The sequence below is a fragment of the Suricata suricatta genome, chromosome 10, assembly GCF_006229205.1.
Source record: "Suricata suricatta isolate VVHF042 chromosome 10, meerkat_22Aug2017_6uvM2_HiC, whole genome shotgun sequence".
NCBI lineage: Eukaryota > Metazoa > Chordata > Mammalia > Carnivora > Herpestidae > Suricata > Suricata suricatta.
The window spans coordinates 131,919,125-131,931,363 of record NC_043709.1 but is presented as its reverse complement, the minus strand read 5'-3'; the positions used below and the strand labels follow the sequence as shown (position 1 = coordinate 131,931,363).

Below are 12,239 nucleotides of genomic sequence, written 5' to 3'. Positions count from 1 at the left end.
TCCTTAATACAGTAATGATGCTGTTTATAATGGCTTTCCGCCCTTGACTCCTGTCAGACGGGTTTCTGGGGGTGACATTGGGCACCCCACCTGCGCTTCCTTATTACCTCAAGGCAAAGGGAGCAGTTAGCGAGGACTCAGCATGAAGGATGGGGAGTTTCACTTCACTTTTATTTATTTTATTTTATTTTTATTTTTTTAAACATGTATTCATTTTGGAGAGGCAGAGAAAGAGTGTGAGCAGGGGAGGAGCAGAGAGAGAGGGAGACACAGAATCCAAAGCAGGCTCCAGGCTCCGCGCTGTCAGTACAGAGCCTGATGTGGGGCTCGAACCCATGAACCGTGAGATCATGACCTGAGCTGAAGTCGGAGGCTTCACCGACTGAGTCACCCGGGCGCCCCCAACTTTGCTCTTAAGCATGGCAGCCGGATCCGAGCTTGTCTCGGGTGCATGGCCTGAAGGCAGGCCCCGTCCCCACTCGGATAATGTCCTACATCTCTGTTACTAACCTATTAGGTGATAACTTGATCTCTGTGAGTGCAAATAGGCCCTTTGGATGACGATTTTCATGGGAATTAAAGTGGAGTGAGAAAGGAGACAATCAGGATGAAGGGAGGCCCTACTTGGGAAGGTGGCTTAGAAGAGAACAAGACAGAGAGAGCAGGGCCAAGGCAGAGGAACGGGGTCCAGAGAGTAGAGAGGGAGGAGAGGTAAAAAGGGCATGGGGGGGCGAGGGCACAGGGGTGTCTGCAGGGGTGAGCCACTCGAGCAGAGGGTGCTGGGGAGGAGGGGAAGGGGAGGGGAGGGAAGAGGATAGGGAGGGAGAGAGGAGAGGGGCTTCCTGGCATACAGGAGGTGGGGGGAGAGAGGGGAAGAGAAGAGAAGGGAGGATGGAACCAAACAAAGGCCGTGAAACAATGGCAAGGAACCCTCGTAGAGGTTCTAGGCAGAGAGACAGACGGTTGGCACCACTGGGCAGGTGAGGTGCTCAGCTCCAGGGAAAGGAAACCTGAGCTGTGAGAGAGACCATCAGAGGACCGGCGAAGCCATCAGAGGGCATCTGATCACTCATACCCTGTTCCATTTGGGAATTCCTTCTTGCCCATGAACTCCTTCCTAAAGATTCCGCAGAGACCGCTAGGCCCGCCGGTGTGCTCTTGAGCAGGTAGAGAGAGCAAGGTGCTCAGCGGCACTTCTGGGCTGCGGTGGGATTACTAAGATGAATTTTCACTGCATCGGGGTTTTGCCTTCAGTAACGGTTTGAAAGCCTAACCCTCCTCCTGCCTCCACTAACAGGTCACTCCAGCCTCCGCCAGGCAGGGGAACCAACGGGGATGAGGAAGAGAAGGCCGTTGAAGGTGGTCCTTGCCTTTATCACTACACAACAGATGAACAGAGGGGACGGGAAAATAAGATAAAAACGGAGAGGGAGGCCAACCAGAGATCCTTTGAACTACAGACACTGAGGGTTGCGGGAGGGGAGGTGGGGGAGGATGGCCTCAGTGCGTGATGGGCACGAAGGTGGGGGCTTGCTGGGATGAGCACTGGGTGTTATGTGTCGGGGTGAATCACGGGGTGCTACTCCTGAAACCAAAAGTGCCCTGTATGTTAACGAACTTGGATTTAAATAAGTTAAAGGATTACAAAAAGATTTTACCAGCGGCATAGAGCAGAATGGAGTGACTAAGAAAAAGGAAAGTGGCTTCCATATTTAATAATTCAAAGTAGAGAGGCCTCTGCCACGCAGGACACCCCCCTTTCTGAATGTCTGTCTGGCCCGGTCCCACCCCCGCCCCCACTCAAAAGGCAGAAGAGACTTGCCGGAATCTTCCCTCCCTGCTGCCTGCTCCTGGTGTGACAGCATCTTGGTTTCTAGGGGTGACTGCCTTAGGCTTTCGAGCTTGAGAGCACTACAGCGGTTCTCGCCCTTTCTCAGGGCGGGTCTACAAATCCCAGTGCATGCAGAGCTGTAGGCTCATTTGGCTCTAATGCCAGCTGTGGTGCCAGCCTTCAAGGAGAGGTCAGAGGAGGGCGAATGGTCAGTGCGAGGCTGGGTCTGCAGCACACGCAGGGCACAGAGCCTGCAGTCCAGGTCTCAGAATCCTCACACGCAGGACCATCCACCAGCCAAGCAGAGGAGCCGGGCTTGCTCCCTGACGGGCGACGGAGAGAACCGGCAGGGCTGGTGTGAGGGAAAGGGCAGGGGCAGGAGGGGCAGGCCCAGAACACGGGGACACAGCGGGGCAGGGCCCAGCGAGGGGGCCAGCCAGGGAAGATGCTCTCTTCCCCCCTCCCCTGCACCACAGGGAATGAGGGAAAGGTGGCGGGTCAGGAGACTTGACTTTTAGCCTCAACAGGTTTGCACTTTTCTGGGACACGAGGATTAAGGTGTTGGGGGTGGAAGGGAATGAACAGCAGTGGTTTCTCATTCCGGGCACTTCACATTCCAGATGTCGGGGTCATCGGGCCTCGCTGGGCCAGTCAACCCTCCAACCTCCCTCCGCCCTCACGCTCTGCATCAAGGCTGCAGAGCCACCCCTGAGGGGTCCCACATCGGGTCCCACGCTCCTTTCCTGGCAGACTCACCGTCACACTTGAGTCCTTGCCTCGCCAGGCCCCACAGCAGGGTCCCACAGTGCTCACAGAAGGTCGGGCTCTTGTAATTGTAGACTTTGAATCTGTGTGGCATGTCAATTTTGAATCTCTCCTTGTGGAACTGAAAAAAGGAAGAACGTGTGACCAAACGCATGTTCCTGGTTTCCAACTTTGGGTGTTCTGGCAGATACTCTAGCAGAGCACTGAAAACACGGGAACAATGTGCACTTTAAGGCATAAGTGTTACTTGTCAAGCCTTCCAGCCATGGCCAAAGAAGGCAGGCGGCCATTAAGTCTTCCAGACAAGGGGCAAGGGTAACAGACAGATATCAGGTAACCTGGAGTAAACTCAAAGTGTGGGCCGTCCCTACAGAGGCTCATAGCTTCAGGAAGAGGGACTGGGGTCATTTATCTAAATGGGATCAAAGTAAACACTGCACTGCCCCTCCTATTTTCATATAAATAGCTCCTTTTCTTTTTCAACCCAGAACTTTTGTGCTGACCTTTGGAAGATGTTATATAATACTTTCTCCACAGGAAACACTGTTATGGGTTTAACAGTATAAAAGCCTAAGTATGGAGCATTTCACAGCCCTCGCATGTGGATGGAGGGGCGACAGGCAGGGAAAGGGTCCTGCTAGGTGCTGGGCACAAGTATGTTGCATGTATTACCTTTTACACATATGATATTGCAAACACCCCCTGGAAGTCACCTCTATTAGAATCCTCATTTGATAGATGAGGAGGTTAAGCACAGAAAGGGCAAGACACTTGTCTAGGTCACACACTAACAAGTGAGCCAGGACATCTATAAGCCTGAAATCGGAATCAGCCTATACTCTTCCCCTGTTACCCTTTCCCTGTCAAAATGAACATGATGATTTAGGGGCGGGGAGAGGAGAGATGACAGAGGCATATAGCAGGATTTGGTTTTTGTCTTTGTTTTCTAGAGTTGAAATTACTTCCTTTAGCCAAACCTACCACATGAACCACAGCAATAATAACATCAGGAAGTTAGATTCCTGGTAAGAATGTCAATATTCTTGTGTAATAAAGAAAGTCTTAAGACTTATAATCTCTTCAGAAGTTCTTAATTAAACGATGCCTTTGGGAATGTGCACAGCAAAGACGACTTATTTATGAACAGTGACACATCTAATGTTCCCACCGAGGAGGTTAGCCCAGCATCGGGTCATTAGAACAGAAGTTGCCTAGAACCTATTCTAGCCATTTTCAACCAAGAAAAAATAATGTTCAGATCTCATTTTGTATAAATATTCCCATGTAAATATGAACAATTAATGACAAGGTCCAGGCTGGACGTCTTCTACCTCAAATCTAAACCCCAAACTCAAATAGTTCAAGATATGTCTGGAAAAGTCTACAGATTTGTACTTTCCAATACGATATTCATTTAGTGGGCCAAGTGGGCACCTGCAAGGTGGTACAATCATATGCTATCAGTGTAAAATACTGAGTTTGAAGATTTTGTATGAGATAAAGGGTGTAAACTATCTCATTAATTTTTATGTGAGGATATCTGAATATTTAAAATTGTACTTGTGGTTCTCATTCTATTTCCAATGGACATTAGCCATTAAGAGACATTCTTATAATTTGTGATTTTCCCAGGGAAGCTGAAGACATCAAGGAGAGAAGGGCAGGCTGCGAGGTGGCAATTTGATTTAAACAAACAAAACACTGGTCTGGCAGAGAAAGGCAAATACTGTATCATCTCACTTATATGTGGAATCAAAAAACAAAAAACAAAGAAACCCTACCAAGCTCATAGAAAGAGATCAGACTTGTGGTTCCCCGAGGCAGGGGGTTGGGGGACAGGAGAGGAAGTGGAGGAAGAAGGTCAAGAGGTACAAACTTCTATTTACAAGATAAATAAGTCCTGGGGATGAAACCTAGAGCATGGCAACCACAACCCACACAGCTGGGTGAGGTACAGGGAAGAGGGCAGATCCTAAGCCTTCTCATCACAAGGAGAAATCTTACTTTCTCTTTTTAGTCTATCTAAGATGATGGATGTTAGCCAAGCCCATCATGGTAATGATTTCATAGTTTATGTAGATCAAACCATCATGTGGTACGCCTTAAACGTATACAATGATGTATGTCAATTATTTCTCAATAAAACTGGGGTGGGGGAAACCCCCAACACTGCTCTGGGAAATTGAGATCTGAAATTTAGTCCCAGCCTGGCTACTTATATTATAGATGGTTGACTGTGGACAAACTAACCTCTTTAAGCCTTAGGAGAGGCACATGTAACAGGAGACTGTCCCCTTTCTAACTCTAAATTGTAGAAGAAATTCTGCTCTGCAAAAGTTCAATCAATTTACCGTCTCCGTGCCTACCCCATGGCTGGATAAAATCCCACACCTGGGAAGGCTGGCTCCTCAAACTCAGATGAACTTTTCACTCTTCGGCAATCCTACTGCTCTTCTCTAACCACCTTGCTTTCCCATCCTGAGATAATTCTCTCACAGACCCTTTCTCCTCAAAGCCACTTGCTGCTTTCTCTCCTTCCTTCCCCCAATCTTCAGACTGCACTGAAGTAGTAAGTTGTCTAAGGTCAGCTCTCTCCTCTGCCTGCCCCCAAATCTACAATTCATTTGCAACCATCTCTCTCTCTGCTACAATCGATGAGCCATCCGTCTGTCCATCACAGACCCATCTCTACACGTGCTTTGGACATCTTCCCCTCTTGCCCAGGGTGGACTTCTTCCCACCTGACTGATCTGGCCGTCCCTCTCTCTAGCTTCATCCATTTCTCATCTAGCTCTAGCTTTGGGAGCATTGCCATCCTCTGGGTCTCACCTCCTTTCAGCTACTGATCTACTTCCATGAACTTCAGGTTAATCTTCTTGATAGTATGAGTACATAAATTGTTTCTGTGTCATCAACTTCCAGTGTCCATGGCATCAACTTCCAGTAACCTTCAGTGATGGTCAATGAAGCAATCACTCAACAGTTCTTTGAAATTTCTTGGATCAAGGGCTCCAGATGTCTCCATGTGGTCCTCATTTTAGTGACACTGAACACAACTGACCCCTTTGCTTTCTGGTTTCTGTAACTCCATGTACTCTTAATATATGGAGAGCCCTTTCTGAACTCTTATTCGGTCATTATCCCAAGCTCCTCCTCTTCTGCCTAATGTAGTTTTAGATTCCTTTAGATTCCTTTACATATTTTGTCTATTGGCTCATATAAATTCCAAGTGCCTGTAAAATTTTCCACTTGGTATCTCCGCTTGGATGTTCACATACATCTCAGGTTGGACTTATTAAGAACTGAAATATTAATTTCTCCTCTAGTCTTACTCACATTGTTATGGTTCTGCCTCTACCCCACTGCTCAAGACAAAAACTTGGGCATCATCTTTATTTCCCTCTTTTATTTTTCACATCTAACCCATTGGTAAAGACAATCATTTATAATATGGCAATCACCTGAAAATCTCACTTTGTTCCACCTCCATTGTTACCGTGCTGCTACAAGCCGTCGACTTTCCCCCTTTAAGGGACTTCTGGAGTCCCCTCTGGTTTTTCACGTTTACACCTCAACCCACCATTTCCCTACTGCAGTCACCACGTGGGCTTTCCACTACAGGTCAAATAAAATCCAACCACGTCACCAAGGTCTAAAAACCTCCATTCAGTGAGGTCCTGCCAAGTTCTCCGACTTTGTATTCTGTTGGCTCTCTTGCCCTTGCTCTTCCAGCCGCATGGTCACATTTCAGTTCCTAGAACATGCGGACTCTTTCCCCTTTAGGACCTTTGCTGTCAGAGTCTCTCACCTTAAACACTCCCTCCCTTGGGAGATTCCCTGATCTTCAGTTCAAGTAGGTCACTCAGTTATTCTCCGCCATCACACCTCGTTGGCTTTATTTTATTTTTAGCACTTAATATAAATGGAAGCAATACACTGTTGTTTGTTAATTTTTTTTTCCTCTAATTTTACAGTAAGGTCCATAAATACAGGACCAGGTCTGTTTTGTGCTCTACTGTGCATTGTATATAGAAGAGTGTCTTCCATGTATTAGATATGAACTCAATATCTGTTGAATGAAGAAGAAAGTATAGGAAAAGGAAGTGTGCCTGATTTTCTAGGGTCTGCTTCCCTTTCCTAGGGGGTCACATCTAACTTGCTCCCGTGCCATATACCTCAAAGTTCGTTATGAAAGAAACACTTGCCTCTCAACATTAAGAATTATACTTCTGTTACATCTCATGCAAACCGTGTAAATGCTTACAGGTATTTTGTAATTGTTTGCCTCTATTCTTTAACTATCCCTTCTAGCTCTAGATGCCGTAAGACTCCTTCTCATATAATTGACCAAGACTGTGTTTTCTGGCCACTTTCTATCACGCTTTTCTGGAAAAGGCAGAGTCGCTGATATTCTTACTCTGCTTTTCTGATTCATGCTCTAGCTTTCGATCTCAGTAACCATCATTATTGAAGAGGAAAGGGTTTTAGGGGGTTTGATGTTCATTGATAAGCTTAAGGGTTCAAGCTCAGGCAATACTAAAAATTAGTGGGTTGTGAAATTTAATGTCGGGCTAAAGTTCTCATGTTTCAGACCAAAAAGAGGAACTTAAGTACGTACCATGGTTTCTCTGCTATTGATGGCTGATCCTGTGCACTTAGCTATCACTTTATCGATACACTTCTTGTGAATTGCTGCATTGCACTCTGAAAAGAAATGTTTGCTGCTTAAGATTTTCAGAAGTGAAAGAACAATTAAATTCAAAGAACGACCGTCATACAACAGAAATCCTTCTTACTTACGTCGACACTGGTAGCCTTGTTTGTTCAGACCCCTGCAAGAAAGCAGACATTTGACTTATTTGGATGTTCGCGTCAACAGCAGCACCACAAACACTGAAAGGTGAACAAGACTTCACAGCCTCCTCCCATCACAGAGCAGTTACTGACCAGCAGCCCTGGTCCATCACTGGCCGAGAGTGTTTGTGTGCTTTTTAAGCAGCTTTGTCAAAAGTCTGATAATAAATGAGGATCTTCTGTCTTCTCCCTCACTTGTGAATTTTCCAAACCAACAGTAGAGATGAAAATGACTGACTGAAAATGCATCACAGGCTCCTAGCAGCAAATTTCCATGTCCGACACATAAAACGTCATTGTCTCTCTAAGCTCAGTATAGATGGGTAAAGACACCTGCACAATGTATTATTTCCTCTATCTGACAATATTTGCAACTACTAAATTCTTAAGCTTAAAACCCATTCCATGTAACACTATTAGAAGGGAAGGCAATTCTAGTCATTCAATGAAAACAGTTGGTGGAAATATACCAAAACACTATTTGATGTTTTGATACTTAAGTGAGGCTGAGGTTGTAAGTTGATGGACGCTCAAAGAAAAGAACACCTCACCAAGAGGCGAGGAGGCTGAAACCAGAGAGAGGAGTCATTTCAGGTCTCTGATGTCCCACTGCCTTTGCTATGTGCTTAATGAGGCTTAACTGATCTCTGTCTGAGGACTGCTAGGACGCCCAAGAGCCCTGTAAACATCTAAACCCATTAGCTCCAATGCACAAGTGTTTCCTTTTGCAAACATTAGTACCAGCACAGTTGGGCTTTCAAGGTGGTAGAACTTTCAACTGTAAAACTGTGCCAACAGTAAAGATGTCTCCCTCTTCTGTCCTTCCTCCTTACCCCCATACCCCCACTTAATCAGAAGCTAACGTTCTCGGAAACTTTTCCTGCTAGAGATGGCTTCCCTGCTCTGTAGGAGTCACATTATGAAAATACTGTATAGAATCACACTTTAAGCCTCATCCATCCAGGTGAGGCCACTGAAAATGCTCGTGTAGTATTTACGCCAACACATTCCATGGAGGTAGAGCATGCCAGCCCTGGCGGGTTAAGAGGACCTGCCAAAATGCACAGCAGGAAGCCTGGAGTAAAATGCCAAGTTGCCGTACCAGACAAACTCATGGCAGACAGAGCAAAACGTGGGTTGTGGGAAAAAGGTGGCAGTAAACTCATGGCACTTGACGTGGTGGACCTTGGCCTGTTTGATGGCTCCTCGGCGGTGATGCAAAGCAAAGAAGCCTTCAGTCTCAAATTCGCTCATGTCCTTTGTGTCTGCAGGAACAGGAAGGACAGAGAACAAAGTGAAATTCCGTGATATGGCTGTCACGGCTGGGTGGGGAGATGGGGAGGGGAAGGAGAGGGACAAGGAATTAGGCAAGCATTGAAACCAGTAAAATCCCAAGTACTTATGAAGGCTGGTATAGCACTAAGCTTCTTTCTTCAAGGATATGATACGGAATTATCACAGGATGTATTACTATAGTGTTGAAACAATGAGGCTGGATTGCTGGCTCATTCCCTCACTCCTCATTGTGCTGAGCTGTCTTCTTTCAATTTTTAAAACCAGAGGTCAGAACTTTCAAGGTATTTATCAACTTCTCCTATTCATGGTCAATGATGAGTCAGCCAGAAAAAGCAGGAAGTGGCAAATACTTTTCTGCCTGTAATTCTAGAGAATAATGTGGTTACTGACAGCAACTTAGAAACAGTACTTTTTTTTTTTTAATCTCCCAGGATGCTTTACATCTGGTTGTTTATGCGCAGGGTTCAGTAGACTGAGAGGAGGTGGCTAGAGTTGTGTGTGAGGGCAAAAGAACTTTGGAAAGTTGTTTTTGCTCTGGTTCCTGAGGTCTACAGTAATCAGGTGCACCAGCTATAGGCTACACTGGTCAGTGTAGAAAAAGCCAGAAATTAATAGATCACTATAACCATTTGTTAATGTCTAGGTAATCCTGGATGTTACTTAGTCATCTACATCAAATCATCATGTTCACATTTCTTCAGTTTCCCCCCCGGTTCTGGCTACTGATAAAGGTACTATGGTAGTCACTGTCCATAGCACCCTATGCCCTGATGACATCTTCCCAAAAGGCTAGAATACTAGTGATTTTCTGGCTGAAGCCCAGACTTAAAGAAAACATTTTTTTAGCAAGGCAGTCATGGTTCAACAGTGTGGTGAAAATCCCAACATGCAAGAGAGAATAAAATGGTAAACAAGAAAGAAGGATTAAAAAAATAACCATCATTACTGAAATAAGGATAAAGAATTTAAGGATTATAAGTGATAAAATTATAATTTTAGGGGTGCCTGGGTGTCTCAGTCAAGTGTAGGACTTTGGCTCAGGTCATGATTCACAGCTTGTGAGTTAAAGCCCTGCACTGGGCTCTGTGCTGACAGCTCAGAGCCTGGAGACTGCTTTGGATTCTGTGTCTCCCTCTCTCCCTGCCTTTCACCTACTTTCCCTCTGCCTCTCTCTTTCAAAAAATGAATAAACATTAAAAAAATAAAAAATAAAATTATAATTTTAAATAGCTTGAAAGATTCTTAGATTATTTATTCTATTTCTTGTGTTTATACAAGAATAAAACATGGAAGTTTAACAAGAATAAGAGGCTCATATTTCACAAATAGAGGGAGTTGACAATATTTAAACTAAATTATTTCCATTCTGGCTAAGTAGTGGCCGGGTCTGACAATACACTTGATACAAATGTCTCCGCCATGATACCTTATTTTCCACATCCCTAATTGTGGCCAGAGGAGAAACACATTGGGTAGATAAAGAGTGGGGGTCATGCAGATGGAGACCTCTCCGCTAGGAATCCACCCAAGTCCCAGGCCACATTTTATGACCAAAGTCGTCTCCATCGTGGTCCACAGGTCTGTTTTACGGCAACTCCAAATTCCCAGATGAAGAGCATTCCCAGGAACTCTCTAAAACGTTCCACAGATGAGACATAATACTTTTCCTAACACTTTAAGGTCAGGTAGTGTAGGTTTTTTTTTTAAATTGGAACTGAGCTATAAATGATTAGGTCTGGTGAATGAGAGGTGAAATTCAGGGTCACTGAGGCAACTGCTATTTCCCACAAGTTCTGATATAAGCAGATCTATTTACAACTTGTGACTGGTGCAGTAGGTGGCTTGTCAGTAAGATTTGACTCATTTCTATTTTAGTCCAGATGAAATAAAGTATAAAATTACTTTTGAATTCAGGCAATGGAAGTGAGTTATTCTGGGAACCCTATTGTATTACTGTAAAAATTCACACACACACACACACACACACACACACACACACACACACACACACAATCTGAGCATTAAACTAGAATACTTTAATTTTTTTTAATGTCAGAAAGTACTAGAAATAAATTTATTCCCTTGGTCCTTCCTCTCATTTTCTTTATCCTCTAACCATTTTGGTCATTATAGGAGAGAAACTGTGTAAAAGCTCAGAATTGCTTGAATTCTTCTGGCATTTACTATTTTTTTTCTGGAATACATGGTTCCTTTATTTATTTTTGAGAGTGAGAGAGAACATGAGCAGGAGAAGGACAGAGAGAGGAGAGAGAGAAGCCCAAGCGAGCTCCATGCTGCCAGCGCAGAGCCTGACATGGGGCTTGATCCCGCGAACCATGCAATCATGACTTGATCCAAAATCAAAAGCCAGATGCTTAACTGACCAAGCCACCCATGTGCCCCAAGGAATGAAGATGTTAAAGGAGAGAGAATGAAGTGATTTGTGTGTGGAGAACAATGAGCAATTTGCTTTCCTGTAGAGAACTATTGATGCTTCCATTAAATAGGGGTGGGTGTGGGAGACATGACATTGTCTTAAATGTTATCCAAGAGTGAATTCTGTGTCCTCCCCCAACTGCGTTCTCATCCCATATCTTCCCCTCCTACCACTACTATTATCATTTTAAGAAATGATATTGTCAATGTTTTCCCCTTCATTCAACTCTCAATTTTAAAGAAGCATAAAGCACTTCAACCATGTACTTATAATGGGCATACCCTTTCATCTACACTGCCATGAAATCTGATCTTCTTTTGGGCTCTCTCTTTTATTTCATTCCTATAACCACGTCCCTGGACCAGATTCCCATCACCTCTCTATTGCACTTCTCCAATGAAATTGTATAGGCTCTCTCTACCTCCAGCCTCTTTCCTTTTCCAGATCTGTCCCACATTCGGACACAAGCAATTTCCCCCAAATACTGCTTCCAACAAAACATGGCCTGCTTGAGAATGGGACTGTGACTTCTTGTTGGTGACTTTCCTAGATCTGCACACTCCTCTTGCCTGAGTCAAGGCCTCTAAGATCTGTCTTGGATTCTTCATTCTGATTTGAGCAAGGACCCTCTGACCTGCCCAGACTGGTCTTCCCACAGTTCGGCATGCATTCCTATTTTGGTTTAAACCTGCATATTTTCTTTCTAGAAAACAACCTCTCTTCTTTGCAAATGCAACACTGCCTATCCTTCAATGTCCACTCTTATGGAATTTTCTGGAATGACGGCAACCCAAACTGATCTCTTGGTTAATCAGTATGCATGTGGCTTAGGACTGAATTCTTCTCTTTTTAGTCTGTACCACCTTTCCAATCTAGGTTTAAGGGCCCTGAGAATAAGAACTCACCTCTTGGTTTTCTGAATCCTTCTGAAAACTATTTTTTATTTATAATACTAAACATTCTTACAATGGAATGAAATTGTATACTTCTGGTTATCAATAAGGAATTTTCCAGTTGGGTTATTCCATAATACCATTTGTTAAAATTAGAGCTTGT

The 12,239-nt window shown here is 44.5% G+C and overlaps 1 protein-coding gene and 1 long non-coding RNA gene across 2 annotated transcripts in view; one reads left to right on the top strand and one right to left on the bottom strand.

The window, feature by feature from the left end:
* PRKCQ (protein kinase C theta) overlaps positions 1–12,239 on the bottom strand; it is a 169,723-nt gene that overhangs the window by 94,876 nt on the left and 62,608 nt on the right. Inside the window, exons 5-8 of the mRNA XM_029955594.1 lie at positions 8,553–8,715; positions 7,397–7,428; positions 7,215–7,300; positions 2,535–2,717 (exon numbers count right to left, since the gene is read on the bottom strand). Coding sequence (XP_029811454.1) covers positions 2,535–2,717; positions 7,215–7,300; positions 7,397–7,428; positions 8,553–8,715 — 464 coding nt within the window. The remainder of the gene's footprint in view (positions 1–2,534; positions 2,718–7,214; positions 7,301–7,396; positions 7,429–8,552; positions 8,716–12,239) is intronic.
* On the top strand, positions 960–1,670 carry LOC115304841. Its single transcript, XR_003914632.1, has 2 exons — positions 960–1,166; positions 1,298–1,670. It is a non-coding gene; the product is annotated as an uncharacterized LOC115304841 (long non-coding RNA).